Source organism: Onychomys torridus, chromosome 15, assembly GCF_903995425.1.
Source record: "Onychomys torridus chromosome 15, mOncTor1.1, whole genome shotgun sequence".
In the NCBI taxonomy this organism is placed as follows: domain Eukaryota; kingdom Metazoa; phylum Chordata; class Mammalia; order Rodentia; family Cricetidae; genus Onychomys; species Onychomys torridus.
In genome coordinates, this window is record NC_050457.1 from 66,601,368 (window position 1) to 66,629,365 (window position 27,998).

General features: G+C 38.9%; 1 protein-coding gene across 1 annotated transcript in view; it reads left to right on the forward strand.

The window, feature by feature from the left end:
• Positions 1-27,998, forward strand: part of Dnah5 (dynein axonemal heavy chain 5) — a 232,159-nt gene that overhangs the window by 156,235 nt on the left and 47,926 nt on the right. Inside the window, 12 exon segments of the mRNA XM_036206930.1 lie at positions 329-482; positions 951-1,218; positions 5,530-5,761; positions 7,588-7,702; positions 7,851-8,027; positions 12,293-12,496; positions 16,787-16,966; positions 18,355-18,492; positions 22,537-22,672; positions 23,242-23,558; positions 24,147-24,302; positions 25,115-25,297. Coding sequence (XP_036062823.1) covers positions 329-482; positions 951-1,218; positions 5,530-5,761; positions 7,588-7,702; positions 7,851-8,027; positions 12,293-12,496; positions 16,787-16,966; positions 18,355-18,492; positions 22,537-22,672; positions 23,242-23,558; positions 24,147-24,302; positions 25,115-25,297 — 2,260 coding nt within the window.

Here is a 27,998-nt window from a genome sequence, read left to right on the forward strand (position 1 = left end):
AACAAATATTACCCCTGTCAACATGTATTTTCAAAATGGCACCTGTACACAGTCATATGACATATATGTATGCAAATGCTATTTGCTTCTGTTAAATTATATTAGTTTCAGGTTTAACTTTCCCTTGGGGCTGTTTTTTGTGTGCCCAAACATTAATTATAGTATCAGTGGTGTATGGAATTAAAGAATCAGTTAGCTCACACTCACAGATAGTATGTATCCATATGATGGAATAAAACCAGCACTTTTTGGTTGGCTAGGTAGCATAAGGTTCTTGCCTTCCCATGGTACTATTTTAGTGACTGACACAACAATTGTGTTTCTTCAGATCCTACAACACATCGAATCTGATGGAAGACCTGAAGGTTTTGTACAGGACTGCTGGCCATCAAGGCAAAGGAATCACTTTCATTTTCACAGACAATGAGATTAAAGAGGAGTCATTTTTGGAATACATGAACAACGTTCTGTCATCAGGAGAGGTAGGAGCTCAGTTATTTTCATACCTTTGCCTCTTTAGATTCCTTCCAGAGTAGAACTCTCCATTTTTTTCCCTTCCTTTAGAGATTTGAGTTAATGTTGATAAGAATTTGGCCATCCACATGAAGAATGGCTTTTTCTATTAGGTTTTTAAAGAATGAAACTCCCAATTAAGATGTGAAGCTAGGCATTTAAAAGAGTGAAGAGAAATATGGACTGAGTGGGAGGGAGGCTCAGAAGGCTGGGCTTTTGGTGTGTCCATCCTCCCTCTTTTAAGACCATGACTGTGCAGTTAGCCATAAAGCCATCTATGTGCATTAAGATGTGATGTGTCCCATCTTGAAAATTTTAAGTTCATTTAAAAAATGTGAACTTATGAGAACAAGTGGAAGAAAAGTCTTAGACCTTTTGAGACTATGTTTTCTTTTATATGTATGTGCTGAATTTATATACTTGTATTTCTTTCTGAGGTCTCTAACTTATTTGCTCGGGATGAAATTGATGAGATTAACAGTGACCTGACATCAATCATGAAAAAGGAACACCCCAAGCGCCCTCCCACTAATGACAACCTGTATGAGTATTTCATGAGCAGGGTTCGAGGGAACCTTCACATTGTGCTCTGCTTTTCACCTGTTGGAGAGAAATTTCGAAATCGAGCTTTGAAGTTCCCTGCCCTTATTTCAGGATGCACAATTGACTGGTTCAGCCAATGGCCCAAGGATGCTTTAGTTGCCGGTTAGTGTGGTGGAAATAACCCTGTTGTGTGTTCTCGTTCATGGGGACTTCTTATTTATTTATTTACTTTCTCTGCTAGCAGCTGTCTCTGCACTGGACTGAACAACTTCTGCCCAGTGTTGGAGGACCTTTGCTACAAAATGCTGCTCTTTTTAACTCGGTAGCTTTTTTTCCCCTTCTGAAGTGTCACACGTTGCCAGAGAGTGAAGCATTTCATGTATGTCTCTTTGATTAAGTCTCCAGTGACCTCAGTTTTTCAATGCTACCCAAAGGCTTTGCCTTGATCACAGTTTGTGATCTACACATAGTAGGGTGTTTGTTGACTTGTGCTTCTTAGTCCTACTAGGTGAAATTCCCCATGATGCCAAGGGTGATGTATTCTTGTTGACAATTTCAGCAGCTATCAATGTATAGGATTGTATTGAATGAATGAATCAGGCCATGTTATCATTCACCATCCTCCCATAATTTGGCCTTAACTTACTTATAGTCTTTCTTTATCCTGGCATGTCATCTCTCCTATCTTTAGAAATTCCATCTTGTCCTTTAAACCTTTCCACAACTCATCTCCCATTTTTTTTTTATCCAAGTACCAATGCTAGTTAAGACCCAATCACATCTTTGTATACTTTTGTGTTACAAACATTTAAAAATATTTTCATATTTTCCCCCTTTCTTGGCCTTCCTGTATCGATAACATCTATATTTTATATACTGTCATTGGCATTTAAATAGTTTGAAACTTTTATGGTCAGTAAGCATGAATCTTAAAAGTTCTTATTAATGAAATCAAACCTGAGCCAGGTATTGGAAGTGAATGCTGGAAGATCAGAGAGACAGAATAGGCCACAGCTACCTCACCTGGCCAACTTCTCGGCTGATCCTGTTTCCTCAGACGGGAAGCCTCTGTGTCCTTATCCGAATGGGTCTCAGCTGAACTGCTGCTCCAAAGCCTAAAAGCTTAACCAGCCAAATCCTTCTAGTTTTTGGTCTTCATGCCTTATATATCTTTCTGTTTTCTACCATCACTCCCTGGGATTAAAGTCGTGAGTCACTATGCTTGGCTGTATCCTTGAACAGATGGATTTCTGCCTCTGGAATGCTAGGATTAAAGACATGTGCTACCACTGCCTATCCTCATGTTTAATATTGTAGCTGTCCTCTGACCCCCGATAAGTTTATTAGCCTGCACAATATTTCGGGGAACACAATACCACCACAAAGCTCTCGATATCTTCAAATGAGTTGAGTAATACCCATGACTTGCATACTATATGACTATTTAGTGACATATATGTTCTAGTAACAGGTAAAATAATTACAACAACATATGCAAAATGATTCATTTCTTGTTAGAAAATATAAAATCTTTTTTGGAAAGTCAGCAATTAAACACTTAAAATACCTTGCCTTACAACATATTGGAATAATTTCATCAACAGGTATTTGAAGCACAGGTATTTTACATACATATATAACAGGTACACATAGAGATTAGGTTGTTATTCATTGTATTTTGAAAATTTGGGCTCGGGAAATGACTTATTCGCTATGAACACTTGCTTTATAAGTATAAGTGATACAGGGAAACTCTGGGTCTCCTTCTGGAGTCTCATTGATAAAAAAAAAATTAAGAATAGATTCAAACAGAAACTTCAAGACAATTTTGTTATGTTAGATGTTAAAAGAAAACTAAGGGGAACTTTGAAGAAAGAGTAAGGAAGCCTAAGATGTTGGTGAAGCCTGGAGTGTTAAGGAAAGCATGCTTAGAGTAGAAATAAAAAGGAAGGGAGAAGTTACATTTTTCTGGATAATTTAGAAAATCAGGCAGACTTATGGAGCTGTGTAGTTGTAGCCCAGGGCTGGGGATTGTGGGAAGGAAAAGTACATCTAATTAAAGGACTAATTATCACTCCTTTCTCTTACCATAGCTTAAGGTGAACTCACCTTCTTAACTTTAGCCACGTGATTGACCAGGCCCACCTGAAATGTTAGGTCTCTACCTAGACAATAGATGTTGTTCTCTTGACCAGAGTGTTTTCTCTTAGTGTGCTTTACTGCTGCTCTATCATAAGGGCCTGGGAGAATCCTTGGGATTTACTTAAAAATCCAGGTATGGCTGTATGTACCTCTGCAATCCTGCCATTGTATGTGTGTGTACTGGGAAGAGGGAGACAGAGGATCCGCTAGGGCATGCTGGCTGCCAGTGTAACTCCAGGTTCAGTGAGAGATCCTGTCTCAAAGAAACGAGGCAGCGAGTAATAAAGCAGAACTCCACAATGCCCTTTTCAGGCCCTTGCACTTGTTCTTGCGTGTGTGTGTGTGTGTGTGTGTGTGTGTGTGTGTGTGTGTGTGTGTGTGTGATGCTTGGGATTAAACCTAGGGCCTAGCTCATGCTATCAAGTGTTCTCTCACTTATATACACCCCTGCCCAATACCATGGAATGTTTAGTATTAATTACGTCAACAGAAAACATCAGTAAGGATTACATTTCCTTTATGTTTGTCTTTCTGTCCCTCCTGGAATAAAAATAAGTAAAACAAGATGAATTCTAGGGACTTTCATTTTTATTTCACTGATACCTCTGGAGCAGGTAAAATTAAACAATCCAGATCAGTGTATCTCATCTCAGGATAACTCACCAGCATGCAGTCTTCAGTACCCAGCCACCAGGCAGCTTTGGGGACCATTTGAGGATTTCATGGGTTTTACAATAGAAAACATCTTTCCAGTATGTTTTCACCAAGAGATTTTTGTCCACTCAAACACATTCATTATGTAGTGAATATAAAGAAGTCTGAAAATAATGGTACATTTCTAGAACCCATCCCATAATTCCAACTAAAGCAGCTTGAAGTAAATGGTTGGCATCCTGGTTAACACCTCTAAAAATGTATTGGAAGGTCTGAAGATGTAGCTCAATGGTAGGGAGCTTGCCTATTATACATGAGTCCCTGGCTTTCATGCCTAACACTGCAAAAATTAATAAGTAAAAATTCTGTCGTAGGTATGAATTTGTTTCCAATGCCTAGATTTAAACTGATTGGATTAGAGCTCTTCATTACTGTATCTGATTAACTTTTTAAGGAAACATAGATACCTTAATTTATTGCCCTTTAGTATTTATTCAACTTTATTTTCAAGCAATTTGGTGAATGGTCTCTTCTCTTCCACGAAGAGCTGAATTTACTGATCAGGTACTAGTGATAAAAGGCCATTATTCTTTAAATCTGTGCTGTCAGCCTTGTACTCACTCGATTCCTTTTCTTTCCCTCTTACTTCCACTAGTGATATTTCTATTTTCAACTCATATATATAGGGTATTTCTCACAAGACACTTAAAATGCATGTCATAATTTAAACATACATTATGCATAATCTCGAAAAATTCTGTGGACTGAAGACTGTGTTTTATATTTCTCTCTCACCCATTTCAGTGATGGATAGACAGTGAGAACACAGCACATATGTGACAAAATAGATTTGATCTTTCCTTATGGCTTATTCTTTTTGGTTGTTTATATTTAAGGCATGGGCTCACTATAGTCTGAAACTCATTATGTAGATGAGGTTGGCCTTGAACTCAAGGTATCTGCCTGACTCTCCTTCATTAGTACTGGAATTAAAGATGTTTGCTACCATTCCCAGAGCTAGATTATTTTTATAATGGAAAAATGTGTCTTAACAATTGATTCACTATTAGATCCTGTGGGCAAGGTAAAGGTCTCTAATAGGAGATTTTTACCTAAACATCTAAAGGATGCTGTAAATTATGTGTGATCACAAATGTCCAGTCACTGCTTTTAAGAGCAACATGACTATCATTAAACAAACAAACAAACAAATGTAGTAATAAACATTTCCACATGACCAATGGAACCGGAGTTGAAAGGAATTAAAGGATTGACAGGTTTGGAGTTAACAAAAGAATAATAAATTATTAATAGGTGGGTCTGAGTGGCAAGGGCACTGATGTCTGTTATTTGAATCACTTTGACCTTATGTAACCCATAAAGCAGTCTGGCTGCCATTGGACCCTGCAGCTGTGCAGAGGAGACTTCTCTACACAAGTTCCAGAAAGCAAGGAATGATGATAGACCTGTAGTTTTTAGAGTGTTTTATATGAAAGGGACAATAGAATTGCTGATGTCTTAGGCCTGGGGTTCAAAGTACTGAGAGATATCTCTACCTGGGGCAATGGAGGTTGTGCGCTGACCTAGGAAATGACTGTCTTTTAAACACAGCCAGGGAACTTTGCGAACAGCCGTTGGCACGCCTGTCTGATACACTGTCATCTTTATTCTTCCTAGTGTCTGAGCATTTCCTCTCATCCTATAACATTGACTGCAGCGTGGAAATCAAGAAGGAAGTTGTCCAGTGTATGGGCTCCTTTCAGGACGGGGTGGCTGAGAAATGTGCTGATTATTTCCAGAGGTTCCGGCGCTCTACCCACGTGACACCCAAATCGTACCTCTCCTTTATTCAGGGCTATAAGTTCATATATGGAGAAAAACTTGTGGAAGTGCAGAGCCTGGCCAATAGGTGAGTGGGAAGGTCAAATAAAGGTCATCTTGAAGCACTGGTTCTCATCCTGGAGCCAAGTTGTTGGTTGGATACATTTTGAAATGACCAGAGACATTATTGGCTGTCACAACTGGTGTTCTAAAGTTAGGGTAGTGTGAGGTCAACACACTTGCTACCTCAAGGGACAGTGCATCAGTTTAAACACATTCCTCACATGGGCCACCAAACTGCATCAATTCAAATGCATTAATAATAGCCTCACTCTACCAAAAATGTATCAGTGTTGCATAAAGAAAAAAAAAAACCTCACCAAACAAAAAGCCCATGTCTGTCCCCCACAAAGGGCTTTTGCTCTGTATTTATTGAATAGCACAGAGAGAATCAAATGGGGAAGAATGAGAGACACTTTATAGAAATCTTTAACAGGGTTTTCCAAGGTATTAAGTCACTGATTTCATTTGACTCCAACTGACCCAGATAACAAACAAGTAAATAACACCAATTAATATCTATATGCAGTTTCCAGCACTTATGGTGAATATTTATCATTTAGTGTTGCTTTTAAGATACTGTTTTCAGCATTTGTTACCATAACATAGATATGCAATTCTCTATATGCATAGAAAAGTACATATTTTAAGATTAAAGCTATGTGCTAGCTTAGATTGTAAAAGTTGATTAAATGCAAAGTCCAAGGCAAGGAAGGTTTGTTGTTAAATTTTGCTTAAAGGCAGGTTAAACAAGCAGGCAGACTACACAGTAGGATATCAGTCTTAAGTGACCTCAAGGTGTATTATTAAGTCTGGCTGTGAGGTTCAGCAAAAGTTCCAGATTCTTCGAATGTGAGAGATGTTTTCATAATGTTGTATCACCATAAGACAGAGGCTAGGGCAGCCCCCTGAGCAAAGAATCATCCAGCCCAAAGTCATTAGTGCTGAGGCTGGGAATACTCTTCTAGAGTCCTGTGGAGGATTATTCTGGGCTCCCTGGGGGGTCTTTATTATGGCCTAATGTGATGAAATTTCCAGGTGTCTTATATGGACTGCCACTTCTTATGATATTGATTGATCTAATTATATAATAGATGTGGAAGGGAGGTGAGAATACAGATTCCCATTCTATGTCCTCTTATCCATTGCATTCAAATTCCCTGTGTGACTAAGGTAGAAGAGTCAGGTTGATGATTATGGTCACAGAAAAGTGAATAGCCTGTGTTACTGAAGTTTGAATGGAAATGTCACTGCTTTGTACTATATTTTTTTTCAACATGCACATTTTCTTCCAGAAAGCAGCCAGAGCTAGCCAGGATTGCCATGTAAGGGAATCCCTGGGTAGGAGACTAGATTATCTGTAAGAGATCCATGAGATGGTGACTAAATGACCCAAGGCCTCTCATTTTCTAGAGAACATCATTTCAGGTCTACACAGGTAGCCAGTTCATACCTATTCTCATTTACCTTTACTTTATCTCTTGAGTGCAAATATTTCTCCTTTTAATTTCATTGGACTGTTTTGAAAAATGAAAGTTATTTTCCTCTCCCCAACACAGCATTTGGGCATTTGAAGTTCATTGTTATTGGGCCTGGGGTGGTGTTGTCTAGGTTATGGTTGTTTTTCATGTTTTTTACTACGTTCACTTCCTATATATGGTTGATGAAAGACCACCTGTGAGTGTGGAACTCAACCAAGATGTACTTCCTAGGTGAGGCCCTCTTAGGTTTTCTTTATTACACATCCTTTCTTTAAACATAACCCCACCATTATTAACTAGTGAATTGACACTTGGAAACGAAGGTACTTGCTACAAATGTTTAACATTGCTTGCATGGACTTTTCAACCCCAGAATGAACACTGGATTGGAAAAGCTGAAAGAAGCTTCAGAGTCAGTGGCAGCCCTGAGCAAAGAGCTGGAAATGAAAGAGAGGGAACTGCAAGTGGCCAACGACAAAGCTGATGCAGTAGGTGGATGGCCGCAGGCCTGCAGATGTTTATTCCCGTTGTCGTAAACCACTTATTGTTCTGTGTGAAAACTGGAGGAGTGGACAAAATCAGTACACCAAGTTGCCTATAAACTTTGACGATTTTTTTTTTCTTCTATTTAATTAGGTCTTAAAAGAAGTCACAATGAAAGCACAGGCTGCTGAGAAGGTCAAGGCTGAGGTACAAAAGGTGAAGGACAAAGCCCAGGCCATTGTAGACAGCATCTCTAAGGACAAAGCCATTGCTGAGGAGAAGCTAGAGGCAGCAAAGCCAGCTCTAGAAGAAGCAGAAGCCGCACTGCAGGTGTCTCTGAGGGGTGTGGCAGGTGTTCATAGGGAAGGGATGTGGGCCAGACCAAAGCTTTCACCACCATGCCTGCAGAGACTGTCAGCCCTCTAGATCTCATGCAGACAGATTAACATCTTGGGCTCATTTTTTTTTTTTTAAGGGATAATGAGCCCTGTCACAGAATAGCAGCCAAGAGTCTTGGGTTATCACTTCAACTTTTTCATTAATAGTCTGCGTGACAGTGGGAAAGTTGCATGAAGTTTCCAAAATGTTTCCTGACTCACTGAGAACTTTGAAGTGGGTGCTCCAGGAGATGAAGGTTCCTGTGAGTCTGTTTGTGAAACACCCAAATAAAGACTGCTGACTGAATGTGGCCCACTAATGGCAGAGGCAGAGTGGCTTTCAACCCAGTCTTCAGTTGTGTGCCTATAAAAAAATAATAAATGACAAAGGAGGTGATATTTTGAGAAATATAACATGGTTCATGAGCTAGACAATGACTTATAGGACAGGTCAATGTTGAAGAATCGATGTAGAATTCTTTTGAAAAAATTACTATTAATTCATTTCTATTCATCTATTCACTTAAGCTGTTGATCCTTGGCTTAGAAGTGGATCAAAGAAAAGCAACAGAATTATGCTGTATGTTCATTGCTAACTCGAGTTATTTGACCTCAGATGGGCATGGATCATTGCTTGATAAGGAGAGTCTGTTCTCTTACCATTTTCTTAACATGATGCCTGAGAAATTTCCAAGTCCTTTTTGATCCAAGTCTTTAGGTTTTGTTTTGTTCTTCTTCTTTCCCTCTTCCTCCTCCTCCTCCCCCTCTTCCTCCTCCTCCTCCTCCTCCTCCTCCTCCTCCTCCTTGTCTTCCTCCTTCTCTTTTGGCATTTCTGACCCAATGGTACAGTTCAGTGGTAGAGCACTTGCTTGCAATATGTGAGGCTTTAGCTTTAGTTGCCAGGATCACAAACAACAAGAGTAAATGTTACACACATTTCTTTGCTATTGAGATAATGAAGATTTTGCCTCCTCTTTCTCTCTGACTTTCTATACTACACTTGCATTGGATGTGTGTTCCCTAATTGTTTCTCACTTCCCTATGTTCTGGCCAAACTATCCTCCTCTATCCTTCAAGCTCTCCTGGGTTTTTAGCCTCTAAGATCTGTGGACATGGCAGACTTTCTTCTGCCACAATTATGTAAATTTGGCTTTCCTCAGAGAGTCTTTGATCAACATAGTCTTTGATCAACAAGAACTTTTAAAACTGCATTGCATTCAGGGTACCCATACTCATAGGACTAGAGTTTAAGTCTTCTCAGGTATTGTTTTTAAAAAGGAGGCCAGCATTTCCCTCCTTTTTAAGAGTTAAGAGTTGGCATCTTCTTTTCATCTTGTCAGATGTTTCTAGTATTCCCCTAAATTGTAGTTCTAAAATATTCTGCATCATATAATGATTGGTATAGACATATGTGGGAACAGAAGTAAGATGTCAGACAACTTTCTGTTACTATAACAAAATGCTGGAGATAATTCATGTATGAAGAGACAAGACTCGTTTTAACTTACTGTTTTGTTGCTTTGAGGCTGGCATGAGGCAGCATCATATGGCTGGGACACATAACGAAGCTGCCCACTTTATGGACAGGAAGCAAAAGAAGAGGGAAGGAGCGAAGTTCCAACATCCCCTTCAAAAGGGCAGGACTCCATAATGGTTCTCCCCTATGTTCTACCTCCCAAAATACATTTAACCTCCAAGCCACAGGAGCATGTATAGAAGAGAATTATATAATTTCCTCTATTGATCCCATGTGTTTCTTACTGGGTCTTTGTGTTTCTGAGGAAATGTATTGCCAATCTGTCCTAAGAAAACTCCCAATACAGCTAGACTCTAACATTGCAGCCTCAGGTTATATCAATCCAAGAAAAGCCAACCATGGAGAATATGCCCCAGGAAGCTGAAGAGATAACTCAGTGATTTAGAGCACTTGATGTTGGAGGACCCAGTCTCATTCCCAGCTCCCACACAGTGGCTCATAACTATCTATAATTTCAGGTCTGGGGATCCAGCTCTCCCTTTTGACCTCTGTGGGAACGAGGTATTCAAGTAGTGAACATGACACATGCAGGCATCCATACACATTAAATAAATAAGTAAACAAATAGTAAATAATAAATAAACAATTTAAAGAAGAACATGTCTTTTCCTACCTTAATGTTTAATCAGACGTTAACTAGTAGGCAGCACAAGAAGAAAGTGTGTTCAAATGGTAAATAACTTATATTTATAGATTTATATTATATATATTTACATTATAGCATCTTACATAATTGTCACCTCATGGCATCTGTAGAAAATAGAATTCAATAGTTATCTGAAACAGGTTGGTCCCTAGGTACAGCATTAGTGCCTGTTCCTTTACCCAAGTTCCTGACACATGAGCACAACTGTCCACATATATAACTGATGCATTTTTGCATAAGTGTAACTTACCCTTAGTTTCCCACTGGCTGTTACTCTCTTTCCCTCCTTTTCCCCCCATGTATCTCAAATAAAGGTCTGCCATTTTTAGTTCTTTACCTCCAATTTAATTTTCTAGCTTCTTAACTTTCAAAAATGCTGGTAGGCTGAAATACATCTCTTCAGAGCAAATCACCAAGTGCTGTATGAGTGTGTCCTCCATCTTCAGAGAAAGTTCATCTTCTGATGGGTGTGTGTGTGTGTGTGTGTGTGTGTGTGTGTGTGTGTGTGTAGATGAGACATAAGCCTTTAAGACACAGACACACAGGGGTGTGCACTGTGCATCCTAGAAGTAAGCCTGTGTTAGACTCATGTTCTCCCCAATACTGATTTCATAAAATGTCCAGGAGAGAGAGTGTTACCAAGCAAAAGGAGGCTGATTATTAAGTAATTTACTGTATAAGAATATCTGTACCAGAATTGGAACAGAACCTTCCTGAGAGCTGTGTGAAATTCGGATTGCCCAAGTCCCTTCATTTAAAGGTCAGTTCCCAGCTAAGAAACCTCTAATTATTTAATCTGTCAGCCCCAAGGCTAACCTCTGGTGTCAGTCCACTGTGACAGCCTGAGTTGCTTTAGAGAAAGAGAGATTCTTGACCTATATAGCTAACGAGTGAAAAGGCATTGTGAATATGGTATTTTTTCCCCTCATTTCAAATCCTGATAACTACTTAAGTGCTGAGTATTTTTTTTTAGAGTACTTTTTTTTTTTTTTTAAACACAAAGAAGTGTGTACACTGTTAGGGAAGTCACAGCTCCTTATCTGCTTACCAACATTTTTCTCCTTTTTGCTGCTTGTTAGAAGTGTAAAAACTTGGCCTCTGCATACCCTAATCCCACACAAATATACATATAAAAGTCAGAAGCTAGCATCTGAATGTGAGGGTGCATGAACATGCAGTACATGCCTTTCTGAGCCTGTGGCATCTCACTAAATATAACATTTTCCAATTCCATGTATTAAAAACTGAGGTTTTACAGGGATAAAGTAGGAAGGATAATGGAATATATTTGACATGAAAGTGGTAGGCAGACTACTAGGGGTGTAGGTGTACAAAAGGGGGATAGAAAAGTGGGGGGAAGGAGAGAGCTCAGAATGGCAAGGGTCAACCAAAGCTAAGTATGTATAAAAATGCCACTAAGGGCCAGGCAGTGGTGGTGCACTCCTTTAATCCCAGCACTTGGGAGGCAGAGGCAGGCGGATCTCTGTGAGTTGGAGGCCAGCCTGGTCTACAGAGTGAGATCCAGGAAAGGTGCAAAGCTATACAGAGAAACCCTGTCTTGAAGAAAAAAAAATGCCACTAAGGAACTGTAACCAGGGTCTGAAGAGATGGCGCAGCAATTCAGAGCATGAGTGGTTCTTGTAGAAGACTCTAGTTCAGTTGCTAGTGCACCTGTTTGGTGGGTCATAACTTCTCATAACTAGCTCTAGAGGGATTTGGTGCTCTGACCTTCACAGACACCTGCATTGACATTCACATACCACTACCATTAAACCATAAAAAATAAAATGTTTTAAAATGTAAAAATGAAACTTGCAGGTTTGTAAGCTTATTAAAAAATAAAATTTATAAAACATTTGTAAAGAATTTTGGCTTTTAGGACATTCATTTCTTTAGGCTTAAATGTTCATCTATACCTTATGACTTCTTAGTTTAAAAGTATTGTTTGTGCTCTGTTGAAATAGCAGCATTTATACATGACAGTTCGTCTGAATTCTGTATCTGAGTTTGGATGCTCCCCCATTCCATCCCACAGACCATCAAGCCCTCTGACATCGCCACAGTGCGCACGCTTGGTCGACCCCCTCACCTCATCATGCGGATTATGGACTGTGTGTTGCTGCTCTTTCAGAGGAAGGTCAACCCGGTGAAAATTGACCTGGAAAAAAGCTGCACTGTGCCTTCCTGGCAGGAATCTTTAAAACTGATGACGGCAGGGAACTTTCTCCAGAACTTACAGGTTGGTCTTTTGGTGCTAATGGATTAGAAGCGGACTCAGTTGTTTGAGTCGTTCAATATAATTCATTTCTAAAAGTAACTCATTCTATATATGTATTTTGGAAATGCACGTGAGTCCTCTTTTGTGGTAGAATTTTCTCTTTCAAATGTAAGACATGAGTGTTAGATCTTTTCTGGACACTTTCAGCTATGTTGACACATACTCCAAAAAAAGTAATCAAATTGTTTTGATGAGACTAAGTAGGTGTATGCACTGTCTGCACACACATGCAGTTATCCCTCAGTGTTTTCAGGACTCCCAGGGGATGCAGAAATGTGAGGATGTTCAGGTCCCTTATGTAAAATGACATAGGTTTTGCATATGTCCTTCCATGTCCTCCTGTGTGTTGCAAATGGCTGCTAGGTTATTTATGATCCTAACACAGTGTAAATGCTACACAGATAGTCACTATACATTTTGTTCTTGTTGTTAGATTATCTATATCCCACTTGAACTCATGGTCTTCCTACCTCAGCCTCTCCAGGGCTGGGATTACAAGCATGTGCCACCATGTCCAGTTTGTTATATTGTGTTGCTTAGGAGACAATGATGAGAAAGACATCTGTATATGTTCAGTACAGACATGATATTTTTCATGAATATTTTTGGTTTGTCTTTGGGGTCTATAAGTACCAAGGATCCATTGTCTGTGCTCACATTTATAATTTGATGTCCATAGTAGTACTATTGGAGGAATACTTTGTATCTTTTTAATTCTGTTGCAATTATAATGTATAAATTTTAAGTGTACCATGTGATTAATGTGCATATACATATTAACCATCACCAAAAGCAAAATACATATATTTAGAATCTCTCTCATTCTTAAACACAGTCAGTTACCTCCCATAAAGTAACTGTTATTATGTTCTCCTCCTCCTCCTCCTCATTGTCTGTTTGGAAATTGACATATACAAAATTACATACCAAAACCTTGCTTTGAGAGTCATTTACTAGATAGATGAAATTTGTTCTTATTGTGGCAAAAGGCAACTCTCCATTATTTTGCAGTTATAGCTTTCCAGGATATGAATGTTCAGTGCTGTGTGGAAGGGTAGAATAATTAGATTTTATTTTGTGGAGGAAAAAAAATAAGAAGAGAACAAAGACATTTGTTATTAGTCTTTGCACAGTTTAATTACTCCCAGAAAGACCAGTTTCAAACTCCAAAAATGATGCTAGAGACAGAGATAAGAAAGCAGAACAACATGACCTTCTGTAGAATTACACCATGCTGGTGCCATTGATGCCAACAACCTACAAAGTGTAGGTGATAGGAAGCCTCATAAAGTGAGGAGAAACTGAGTTGTGACCATAGGTTGCCTTTATTTTAAATGAAATTATTTAATTGTGAGTGTATGCAACAGACCTTTAATAGGCTTACCAACCAGTGCTTAGACTTTCTGAAACATTTACAGTCATTTTCCATGAGATTCTTTGAATCAACACTTTGTGAAACATGTGATATACTTTGATTTGTCTACTGGACCATTGTGGTAAAAACAACCATTGGGGTTGTTACTAAGTTTTGGCTATTATAAATGAATCTGCTGGGACTGGAGAGATGGCTCAGTCGTTAGAGCACTGACTGCTCTTCCAGAGGTCCTGAGTTCAATTCCCAGCGACCACATGGTGGCTCACAACCATCTGTAATGAGATCTGGTGCCCTCTTCTGTACACATAATATATAAATAAATAAATAAATAAATAAATAAATAAATAAATAAATAAATAAATCTTTAAAAAAAAAGAAAAAACTCTTAAAAAAATAAATGAATCTGCTGTCTGTGCTGATATACAGAACATTTGGGGGCTGTACACATGTATTTCTGTTTGCCATATTTGCAGGAGTAGAATTTCTGAGTCACTTTACATACTCAGCACCAAGGCATATTGCACAGTACACCACGTCCTTATTATTTCCTGCTCTTCACTTTTCTTCTTTGTGTGATGGTAGCAGTTTCTTTTTGTTATGGACTTAATTTGCATTCCCTGACAACTAATGATGCTGAAAATCTTCTGGTGGGTTTGTAAACTTTTCAGGAATTTTTGTGTTAAGTGCTTGTTTGGACCTTTCTCTCTCTTTAATGATTTCTTTTCTATTTTGAACTTATAATTGCATTATCTCCCCATTCCCTTTCCTCCCTCCAAACCCTCTTATATATCCTTCCCTGCTCTCTTTCAGGTTCACGGTCTTCTTTTTCATCCATTTACACACAGATATGTATGTACACATATATCCTAAATGTAACTTGCTCTGTCTGTATAATGTTCTCTGTATATGTGTTTTCAGGCTAACTATTCACTCTTGGATAACCAATTGGTGTGCTCTTCCCTTGGGAAGATTATTTCTGCCACTCTCCACATCTTAGTTGTCTGTAGTTCTTTGTGTAGCGTTGAGACTTATGGAGTTTCTTCCCGGTCTACTTTGACACGTCTGTTGGTGTCCTCCTTGTTCAGCTCACATTTGGGCGGTCATATGGGTGAGACTTTATGGGTACAGTGTGTGGCATTCCTAGGAGATATGATCTCACAGTGAACTTTCTGATTCCTTGTCTCTTAACAATATTTCTTGTGTCTCTTCTGCAATATTCCCTTAGCTGTAGGTGTGGGAGTGTTTTGTAGATGTTTTCATTTTATGTGTATGAGTGTTTGCTTGTATGTATGTGTGTGTCCTGTGCCTACAGAGACCAGAAACAAAGTCAAATTCTTGGAACAGGAGTTGCAGATGGCTGTGAGCCACTACATGGGTATTAGGAACTTGGGTGCTTTGCAGGAGCTGCAAGTACTCTTAAGCACGGAGCCATCTCTCCAGCCCATTGCTAATGTCGCTTGTCTGTTAGACTCAAATACTTTATGAGTGCTCCTGATATCCCCAGCCGCTTCCTGGCTTAATTGTTCACTTCATCAATACTGTCTTTTGCTAAGCAGGAGTTCTTAGTTTTAATGGGTTTTTTTTTTTTTTTTGTTGATATACAACTTAATAGCACTTTTGGTGTTCCATTTAGATCTTGGCTTCCCTCTGAGGAAGAATAAATTCTCTTTCATTTCTTTCTAGAAGTTATTCTGTCTTATCTTCCAGATTTAGATCTTGAGACAACTGATTGGGAATACCTGATCCATGCTCATTTCACAAGCTATAGCTTCAGCACTACCTTTTCTTCATTTTCAATTCAGTACCACTCATGTGGCTGCTGATGCTATGATAGGTGCCTTCTCTCTGCTACAGCAACGAGTGGCTTATGAAATTAGTGGGCCATAGACTTTTCTAGGTATATGGACAGGTGACAGTGAGACTATGTGCGACTTCATGAGACACGTGAGACTGTATGACAGTGTAATTGGACTTTGCATTGATACTCATGAGTGACTCCAGATTTCCCCCTTGTGCATATGATGAAAAATTCACTGCTTGTGGGAGCTTGGTCTCCACTATTTTCTAAGTCTCGTGAAAGAAACTTGTGACAGGCTAGGTCTAAATTAAAGGGATTCTACTCTGCTACACATGTTCTATGAAGGTTTATTTCATGCAATTATTGGTTGCATGGAATTTTTTTTATTTATTTCTACTTGGAAAATAATCATGCTTTTAGAAGAGGAAACTGGACTTACCTTCCTGATGCAGGAAGGCATTCTAAATCCATTTCTGCTGTGTTTTAAAATTGTATTTATCCAGGAGATAATAATTCTCTCATATTTGTCATAGCTCCATGATTAAGAATTAATTCGTCATTCTCAAGGTGCAATGTCCAAGTTATTACTCTCACATTTCATGTGAGTCTAATAGAACATCTGTCTGAATCTATTAAGCATTTAGTTGCTGATTAATGCTAAATCTATATGTCCTCAGCCAGAATATAGCTGTGTATGTTTGTTTTTCATTGTTGATATTATGGGTTTGTAATTCACCTATTTAGGATTAATGGAAAGAAATTTTTATTGCTTTTGAAATTCTAATAACTGTATTAGTATTCATCACCTAAATACTTCACTCTTTTGATGGATCCCAATATATTTAAACAGGATGGTGTCTGCACTACCAGGACAAAGTGCATGCTGGCAGACTTCTTTTGCAATCACTCCACACTGTGTTTTCAGCTGCAAGACTTTCATCCAATACCACAAGACAGTGACAAAAAGCCATACCATTTATCCAACTTACTAGTTTCAGTTACGTTGAAAACAGAATGTGAGTTTGGATATACCTCATAAAATAAGTGTTTTGACATGATTCACTCTTTCCTTCCACAGCAATTCCCCAAAGACACGATCAATGAAGAAGTGATAGAATTTTTGAATCCTTACTTTGAAATGGCCGACTACAACATTGAGACTGCCAGACGAGTATGTGGGAATGTTGCTGGTCTTTGTTCCTGGACCAAAGCCATGGCTTCCTTTTTTTCTATAAACAAGGAGGTGCTGCCTTTGAAGGTAGGACTCCTAGAGGGAGCTGTATGACCCTTGACTGGGAAAGTCTGTGGGTTAGTTGGTTTCATCCTTGCACAGCAGCTCAGGAGCTTTGGCGGTCAGTGTATTTGTCCTCAGATCCATAGGGAGAGTGGGATTCTGAAAGACAAGGATATTTCTTTCTTCTGTAACCCAAATCTGAAGTTGCAGGAGCTTTTAAGCATGAACAAATTCTCTGTGAAGACACCAAGTCTGTTGTAAGTTACTTAAAAATAAAAGAAGTCATAGCACAGAATTTTCCAACAACGTGCAAGATCTTAAGCAAAGGAATCCAATGAATGAGATAGGATTAAGATATAGACACGGGGGCCAGAAAATGCTGGCGTTTGATGAAGGAAGGTGTAGACTTCCTCTTTCCCTTCTTTGCACCTCAGGCAAGAATATCAGCTATTTGTAACTTAATATGATCTTGAGACTAAGCCTACATTTCCCCAGGTAGCCTAGTTTATGTACATCATTTCTATATTCACCATAACTATTAAAAAGACTTGAGAAAACAGAGAGGTGAATACATTTTAAATACACAAACCCTAATATTCACATCTGAAAGACCGTATCTTGTGGCTTTTTACAATTTTTAAATTTTGGTTTTGTAAATTTGATCTTTTCCAACCGTAAGCCAGAACTTACTCATATTTGTCAACTACCTATGAAATTTAATGACTGTGATAAAATAATCAAGATTCTTAAGGGAATAGTGCAGAATAGAGAGTGTGAGTCTCAGGATCCCAGAACTATGTAAAGGATCAAATGAGAGAATTTCAGAGCAAATAATTGATGTCATGCTTGCTGACATTACAAGAATGTGATCATTGGAGATTTTTTAGCAGAGAACAGGATTGGCCATGAGAAGTACGTGACACTCTTTCTATCTTTCCCAAGCAAACATATAATGTATAATTTTTGTTTTGTTATAGTTATTTTAAGAATAGGGAACTGAAATCATTAAACAAAGACCTCCAAAAAGGCAGAACAATGAAAACTTTTCTCCAGGGTTCATATTTCAGCTCCAGTGAAGGACAAATCTAGCCTGTCATCTATACTGGTGGCTCATGAAATGTTTTTTAAACAAATATTTAAAAGCTTTGGTTTTGCCTTTTGGCAAATTTTTAGGCTATTTTGCCTATAGAAAATAAATTTGATGACTGCTGTTCTAATGATTCATAATTAATTTATGCTTATAAACATGGATGACAAATTCACATTAATATTCGTTTCAGATTTGTGCAAATTGAGGTGATTGTAGAGGTAGAAAGCATAGGTGTAAGCATGGGCCATGGTTGAACTCCTACCATCTAAACTATGGGTGTTTGGGGACTTCCTGCTTCTCCTTTACCCTGTGTCCCCTGCAGGCCAACTTGGTTGTGCAAGAGAATCGTCATGTGCTGGCCATGCAGGACCTGCAGAAAGCCCAGGCCGAGTTGGATGACAAGCAAGCAGAGCTTGACGTGGTGCAGGCAGAGTATGAACGGGCCATGACTGAAAAGCAGGTAGTCAAAACGTGACATGGGAGGGATGCTTATACATTCCTTTGGCTCTTGTGTGCTCTCATTCCTATGCTATCTTTATCTGGAGCGTTGGTTGTCTGTAAGAATTCTCTGAGTTTTATGCATAATGCACACACAGCATACGATCCTTCAGTGAGCCCTTGCCTTTGGTTTTTTTTTTTTGTTGTTGTTGTTTACTTTCTATTTATTCTATGTGTCTTTTACATCATAGATCTTGCTTCCATTAATTTCCCTGTCCCCTTGAATGACCCTCTGCCCTGGTACCCTCCCCATTGTGCAAAAAAAAAAAAAAAATTAAAGGGAAAAAGGGGGAGAAACAAAAATCTCATCATGAAAGCTGCAATGTGACACAGTGAGTCATGCAGTATACCCCTTTGTCCATATATCTTTACTTGCAAGTGTTTATTGCAAAGAGTCATTGATTTGGTGTGAGGCCTCTGATTTCTACTACACTCTCTGATCTGTTGGCTTTTTTTCTAACTAACACTGAAAGCCATTGATAAGCTTCAGGATGGTCCAATCTGACATAAGCTACTTATAGGTGATAACTGTTCCAAATCTCCTATATACATGTGGACAGTGATGATACCTGTGCATCCCAAGTTATCCTTCCCCACACAATTACATCGAGTCTTTCAAACAGTTTTATAACTAGGTGGGGTAGATATTTCATATAGTAGCCAAGGCTCAGAAATGCAAAGGGAAGGTTCTGGCTTTAGGCTGATCAATCAAAGGCCCGACTGGACTTTGATATTTTGGTATTGTTTTAAGGCCTTCCTGCTGCATGGATGTAGCTGACCACAGGAGTATACTCTAATGACAGTGGTTGTCTACAAATTTCTCAACACACACACACACACACACACACACAGACACAGACAGAGAGAGAGAGAGAGAGAGAGAGAGAGAGAGAGAGAGAGAGAGAGAGAGAGATGAGGTTTGTGGGAAGAGAGATTTTTATACTTGTTAGACTCCAGGTTCATCTGTTATACAAAGCACAGCTCCCATGACGACCCCTTCCTTCTAAAATCAAAGTGGATTTAATAGAGAGCTCATGCAGTTGAAGCTTCAGGGTTCCTCACTTGTGTAGGTGGCTATGAGTGCTCGGGTCACCAAGACTTATGGTGACAGGAGGCTGGACTGGGCTCAGCAGACACCTGCATATTAACATTCAGACAAAATGCCTGAAGTGATTCAGAGAGAAGACACTGGAGTTTCTAAGTCACAAAACTATTTTCCATGCTTTCCACACTGTTTTAAATACCTGTATATTTTGTATATATAGATGATACATTTTTAAAATCACTCCCCATACTGATGACATAAGCTTTTAGCCTCATATCATCTGTGTCTGCGAACCCTGTATTGTGTTTGGCAACTGGGAGCCATGTTGACTCTTCCTCTGAATATTTTATGGAAGTGGCCCCTGTTCAGATGAAGACACCTGTTCGTGACTCTGCAGTTTCATTGTGTGCAGAATACATGCTGCTTCTCTTAAAGATCAAAGTCTCCTGGAAGCCATGTGAGAGTGTCTCCAAAGATGTTTACAGGAGTAAGTCAGTAGCACCTGCATGGATGTGCATATTTATACTCAGGGAGTTCAATTGCATAAGGAAAAAATTAACATTGTAACTTCAGAGTCAACTTTGAAAAGCAGGAGGAAAGAGCATTAATTTCTGTCTTTCTGGATAGTCACTTGTATCCAGAAGCACTCATGAATAAAAAATTCCTTTCTACTATCATTGTGTTAAATTTTAGCAGGTTTGCATTGGCTCATTGCAGTGCTTCTTGTTACTGCTGTTCTGGAGCATCTGTTGTTGGTTTAGAGCAGTGGTTCTCAATGTTCCTAATGCTAACAATCCCTTGCTACTACAGTTCCTCACATTGTGGTGAGCCCCAGCCATCAAATTGTTGCATTGCTACTTCAGAATTATAATATTGCCACCTTTATGAATCATAATGTAAATATCTGTGTTTTCAAATGGTCTTAGGTAACCTCTGTGAAAAGGGTTGTTGGGCCCCCAAAGGGGTCACCACCCACAAGCTGAGAACCACTGGTTTAGATAAATGAACATGTAAGGACTGCTACTGTAAAAATATGACCATAGCTTGAAAACTTACATTTCAACAAATTTCAAATTTCTTTAGGTTAAAAAAAAAAAAAGCCATGAGTTTTCTGTCACCCACTTCTGAAGAACCTTTACTCATTTTTGTTGCATTTTCCTTATCCCAGGTAGGGCTGGATGAAGCTGCTAAGAGCTTGTGGACCTCCCAGAAGGGCTCTAGTCTCCACCAGTTCATTGTAACCCATGCCTGAATGTTTTTTTTTGAAAGAATATTACTTGCTATTATTCATAAAGGATGCAGTGACTTGTCATAGGATCCAATTTCTCTGGTCTTCTGAAGAATGAGCCAGCATATTGGCCATTTAGGAGAGACCAGACTGCAGAGCTGAAGCAAGGGGATTCTGTACCTGACCTTTATTTGATTCCACTGGAACAATCTGCCTCTCTGTGCCATAAGCACTAACCACTCTTGGCCTATGTTGCCGCAATAAGAGGAACCTGGGTACCAAGAGGATAAAGACAGGGAGGGAGGCCCGAGTAGTTTTCTCAATTGGCTATGTATAAATAAGGATGAGAAATTTGAAGAGAAAATGCAATTAAGAATATCTTTTAATTGAAAACATTGTTTTAAATAACTTATATGGACTCAAACATCATACAGCTGGTATCTTTATTTTTGGGATGAAGCAATAGACACATGTGGTGGGATATGCCACAGAAGTGAGTTTTTGGTTATTTTTCATTAACTAAATGAGAAGACAAAACTCCAGAAGGAAGATGAAAACAAATTGGGTTAAGTATCTCCCTCTTGCAAGACACTGTATTGTGTTATTCTTAGAAAAGCAGTCTATTCATTACAGAAAATGAATTTAGGCAATCCTGGAGAGGAATATAAATAATACTTTGTTCTTGTATCTGAACATATGCTATATATTTTACATATACTTTAAACCCATTTAAAAACAGAGCCCTCAGTACACACTGTTTTATTATCTAAGTTATTAACTTCATAAAATATTGCGATCTTTTTTGGTCATGAAAACTTACAAGACAGTTTTAATCAGTTTAGAGTATTTATATCAGTACACTATAATAATTTAAGTGGTGGTTTAAGTATTCTCACTAAAAAAAAGTATTGAAACAGTTTAAACTTTCCATACCATTATAGATATTCCTATTGAACTTACCTTGTAAAAATGTATAGTGTGTATTTGTTATAGATGGGCATCTACTGATGTATACCTCTTTGTCCATAATTTACTTCTTATGCTTTCACATGTAGAGCTAACAGCCATCTCTTAAACATATAAGACAAGAAATATTAAAGCTGGCAGTATAGTTCAGCAGTACAGTATGTATCTAGCATGCATGAGGCCCTGGGTTCCATCACCAGAACCAGAAACTGAGGATAGGATTGGGTTCTGATTGGCAGTAATATATGGAAGTCTGCATTAGGCTCAAGGGAGAATCTAAAAAATACATATAAGTTAAATGAGGCTGAAATTTATGCAGGCACCCTGGGGTACAATGAGGTGAAAGTAATCTAAGTTCTTTTTCTAACGTAAAATGAGGTGTGGCTTCAGCTAAAGGATGGAGGACCCCAGGGTTCAGCATGAGATATTTTTAATTGCATTTTCCTAAGAATTTGTATTCTTTACATATTTTGTGCTACATGATACTATCATGTGTGATTTTACTAGTGAGTGATAGGAATGTCCAGCACCTGTCTGTTATTAACACCTGAGAGGATTTGGCTGCTGGGTTGAAGGCACTGGACAGAGAACCAGAGACAGAACAGGGCCAAACAGACATGTGGAAAAAGAAGCTGTGTTTCCTGTGAAATAGGTCTTCCATGTCCCAGAAAGGCAGACAATAGATGTTTTAAAGTTACACATTTGAAATAGAAGCTACTTTTTTTTTTTCTGAGTAAAGGTTTCCTTCTGGTTTTGCCCTTCTTCAGACTTTACTTGAAGATGCAGAGCGATGCAGGCGTAAGATGCAGACAGCATCCTCGCTCATCAGTGGCTTGGCAGGCGAAAAGGAACGATGGACCGAACAAAGCAAAGAATTTGCTGCACAAACTAAACGACTTGTAGGTCTGTAAATTCTTTTATTAATGAGACTGTGTGTTGAGTGTGGTGAAGTCAGAAGCCTTAAGCTTTAATCAAACAACACTTGCTTATTTTAAATTCTTCTATGTATGTTTGTGTGTCTACTACCATTTCAAGGAGATGGGTAATTGTCTGGTACATGTGTGTTCTGATTTGATGGGTTAGTGACCTTCACAATTCCTATTAGTTCACTTTCAAATGCTTCTGTAAATGTGGGGGTATTGATCAAGGGCCCTTTGATGAAGACTCTGTCTTCTCCAGATTTTATAGTTACATTTTTGAGCTAGAGGTCACTCAATTACAATAAAATTATGATGACCCAATGCTTGACTTCTGACAGCTGTTTCTTGATTGGACATCTATACTCTGTTCAACAGTCAATCAAACTCATGCTTATTTATGAAGCCATTTGCAGCCTGTGCTTATGGACTGATTTGTATAATTTAGTTTAAAAGAATGGTTGCAGTTTTATACTTCCTTTTTCAATTTCAGTGACTTAGAGTATTGCATGAATGGTCACAAAATATTTTAGGGGTGCTTGCTTTCCATTTTAGGGGATGTGCTTCTGGCAACAGCTTTTCTGTCATATTCTGGTCCATTTAACCAAGAGTTTCGAGATCTGCTGTTAAATGATTGGAAGAAGGAAATGAAAGCCCGTAACATTCCATTTGGGAATGATCTCAATCTTAATGAGATGTTGATTGATGCCCCAACTATCAGTGAATGGAACCTCCAAGGCCTTCCAAATGATGACCTGTCTATTCAGAATGGAATTATTGTCACAAAAGCATCACGCTATCCTTTGCTAATTGATCCACAGACTCAAGGCAAGATCTGGATTAAAAACAAAGAAAGCCAAAATGAACTCCAGGTGATTTTCATTTGAGTACATTTAAACACTTCAGATTGTATTTCTCTATAGAGTCCCCTCCCTCAAAAGGGGAACAATATTTAAATGTCTTACAGATTTTGTTTGGAATCCTAAACAGAGATACAAACTTCTATCTAATAACAAAATATTTTCCACAAGCGTATTGTTTCCATTTTTGGCCACATCTACTAGCACCATATTTCCGTGAGTCATGGCTCAGACTCTTATCTGTTAGTACTATGGCTGTCTTTGATAATCAGAAAAAACAGAGCCACATCACTCTGCATGTGCTGTGCTTACAAGCAGACTTCTAGTTGTCTACCAATGGGGATAGTGGAGGCCAGACAGAAGGAGACACCTCCCATACAACTTTGACATGCTTTGTGGCAGGTGATAATGTTTGTCTATTGAAGGCAGAATGGAAACATTTAAGCTTTTTGCACCATTTCACATAGCATGGTTTCAACACCAAGGCTTTCTAAGTCCTTGTTTCCTGTGGCAGAGTGTTTAGAGCTCACATGAGATTACTGTGTACTGCATCATGAGCCTGTTCCTCCGAGTAACCTTGCGATCCCATCCCATATGTAGATCACATCTCTAAACCATAAGTACTTTAGAAACCATCTGGAGGATAGCCTTTCACTTGGACGGCCTTTACTTATAGAAGATGTTGGGGAGGAACTAGATCCTGCTCTGGACAATGTTTTGGAAAAGAACTTCATTAAATCTGGATCTACCTTTAAGGTAGGTTTAACCGTGATAACAACATGCAGAGCAACTGTGCTTCCTAGTAGACGAGATAACATTTTCTCAAGAAGCAGCAATTGGAGTCGGCTGTGGGGGATATTTTTCTGCTCTTCTTAAGTTGAGATGAAATTAATTGAAGAACAATACTTTCATGCTTGTCTCTTCTACTTCTGTAATAAAGAAATGGATTCTATTTTGATCTTTTGACTGTTGAAACCTTTAAGAACCTTCATGTCCCTCTTCCTCTGTACAGATATGGGCACACTTGTGAAATCTTTGGAACTCTGTTGTATGGCACTGGACAGAAATTCAAGCCACATAAGTCCATGTGTGTTCACAAACCCTCATCGTGGTCTTGACCCTTGACTGTTATAAAGTCAATGCCAATGCCACCACCCTGCTCTCCCATGCCATTTTTGGGTCTTGCTTGTGGGACTTCCAACATCTCAGTATGTTGGTAGCAAACCACTTCTCGTCATTCTCAACCTCTGAGGAAACTGGGGGTTAGCTTTTTCTCAATTCCTTGGCTTAGTCCTAACACGTTTGACAACAAATTCTTTATCCATTTCATGGTATGATTAGAACTCTTAGCTACCCCTTCTCTTTTCCTTTGTCCTTTCCTCCTTCCCTCCCTGCCTCTTCTCTCCTATTCTAGTGTCTTGAAACTCATGAGTATCTAATGACAGTTTCTTTTTATGTTTTACTGTACAAATTATATTCAGTAACAAATTGATCAAATCAATAACTGATGTAATATGGAAAGGACTCAGGTGTATCTCTCCTTTGTTTAACTTTCTTTTTATATAAAGGTAAAAGTTGGTGACAAAGAAGTAGATGTTATGGATGGCTTTAAACTCTACATTACTACCAAGCTGCCGAATCCAGCCTACACCCCAGAAATAAGTGCTCGGAGCTCCATCATTGACTTCACTGTCACCATGAAAGGCTTGGAGGATCAGTTACTTGGGAGAGTCATCCTCATGGAGAAACAGGTGGGAAATCAAGGTTGACTCTGTTTCTGCACTACACTGTGTTTTGTTGATAAAAATAATGTGAAAGTTGTCATAGAATTGATTTCTCTTTTATCTCAGTGGTTCTCCTATGTGCTGAATCTTAGTTATAACACTGGAATTGCTTTAGGAGCCATTAATCTCGAATCTTAAATTCACATTAATTCTTCAGTATTTTCTTCTTCCATGTAATGAAAGTATTAGTCAGTTATCTACACATGTATTTTCTTGTATGTATGTGGTGGGCTGTGGTGTGTACATGTACGTGTACATATATGTGCAAATGTGTGTAGAGGAGAGAGATAGACATTGAGTATTTCTTCCCACCTTTTCCATTGAAAATTTTATCATCATTACCATATAATAATAATAATAATAATAATAATAATAATAATGATTGTAAATAATAATGATTATTTTTATATGTGCTTTTCATGAATATCTGTGTACCACATACATGCTTGGTGCCTGTGGAGGCCTGAAGAGGCCATTGGATCCTTTGGAACTGCTGTTGCAGAGGGTTGTGACCTGCCTTGTAGGTACTAGGAATTGAACCTGGATCATCTGTGAGAATAACAAATGTTGCTCTTAGCTACAAAACCATCTCTCCAGCTCCACCACGTATATTTTTTTAAGATGTGGCCTTTCATTAAACTTGAGGCTGGTTACTTCAGCTCTGCTTGCCAGTCGGTCAGCTTCAGTGAGTAACCTGTTTCCCACCACATCTCTAAGCAGTGGGGTTGCAGGCACGTATGCCACAATGACTGGCTTTTAACACGAATTCTTGGATTCCAAACTTAGGTCTCCATGCTTTTGTGGTAGTCACTTGACTAAGTCACCTCCCCAGCCACATGTTTAAAATAGTTAAATAGATTATGCATGCCACCAGTAACTTTTCTAGACACCAACAATGTAACTCTGAGGACATGGTTATCATTTGTTTTGTTATTCTATTCTTCCACTGTCTTATTTTTGTGAAAAGCTTAATGTTTTATGAATTCTATTTACCTGTTTACCTTCAGTTTTCTTGTCTGCTTTTGTTTCATTATGGTTCTTCTTAGCATATAAGATTTTAAGCTTTGTGCTTAGACCATAAGCAATCTTAGCTTATTTATTTATTTGATCTTTATTTATGTGGGTGTATAAACACACATGTGTGCCTCTGTGCACCTATATGAAACCCATGCATGGAGATGTCTGCAGAACCATACAAGGATGTCAGATCTCCTAGAAGCGGAGTTGCAGGCAGTTGTTATTACCCAGCATGAGTGCTAGGACCTGGATCTGGGTCTTCTGCAAGAACAGTATGCTTTCTTAGACACTGAGCCATCTCTCTAGGCCCCCAGTCTGGTCCTGTTATCTAAAAGAGCTCCATGTGTGCCTGACAAGTCTGGTATAAACCTTTCAGAACTGTTTGGTGGTTGAGTTGGTTTAGGGTGTCAAGGCTCCTGGTGTCAGGCATGTTGACCTGAGTTTGTCCCCAGTACACACATGGTAGAACTTAAGAACAAACTTCTGTAAATTGATCTCAACATGTGTGCATGACACATGCTCCGTCCCACAAGTGAATAAATAGAGTACAAAATAAAGCAGAATTCATGTAGCCTCAAGTTTACTGTTCTGGGTTGACCTCTGTTGCTGTGATGCATACTCTGACCAAAAGAGATGAGGGGAAGAAAGGTTTCCTTTCAGCAAATAATTCTAGAGCACAGCCCATTCTTTAGGGATGTCAAAACAGGAATTCAAGGTAGGAACTTGAAGGCAAGCCTGCCTGCCATTCCATACATTATTATCTCTGATGAACTCACTTCACAGCCAAAGAAGCACAGATGGAACCTTGGAGGGGGGAGGGAGATGCTGCTTGCTGGCTCATAGACCAGCTTATACTCAACTAGATTTCATATGCAATTCAAGACCACCTTCCCAGGGATAGTTCCACCCACAGTGGTTCGTGTCCTTCCATATCAATTAACAATCAAGGGGATCCCTCATAGATATACCCATGGCCAGTCTGGTCTAGGCAATTCTTAAACTAAGAATCTCCTCTCAGATGTCTCCAAGTCATGTTAAGGTGACAGTGATAGCTAGCCAGGACAGCCAATGACTTAATGAAACCCTGGAAACCCCTATTTTTTTGGAGATAGCTAGCTTAGTGCTCAGTGAAAAATAAGAAGACCAATAATTTATAAACTTTCCTTGTCTGAGTCAGCATTTCCTCTGTGAAACGTGAGAAGCTTAAGCAAGGAGATGTAGGAGGTTTTAATGAGACTACCATGGTGAGGCTGAAGTTGCTATTGACTTTCTCATGCGTTCGATAGCATTGAAGTTATTTTACTTTATGGCCCATGCTACACTGACCTGAAGATTTGTTAGGTTAAGATCATTGGCAAATTCCTTGGATCTGCACCTCCTCCTGTCTGTGTGCTGTCTGTATACTGTATCAGGCTTGCTTTTCTGAGCTCTACCACTGGAAGGAAAAGGGGAAATATCTGTCTCTACCTCCTTCCTCTTCTCTCTCCCTGCATCTCTTTCTGCATTTTTAGCTGTTAAATATGAATAATACTCATGAATTCAGAACTTGGTTGAGGAGGCAGTTGACCTTACTGGGGCAGGAACCAGTGTAATTCCAGCAGAGTAGCTGTTGAGGAAATAATAACCTTCACCGTGTACCTGTTACCTTTTA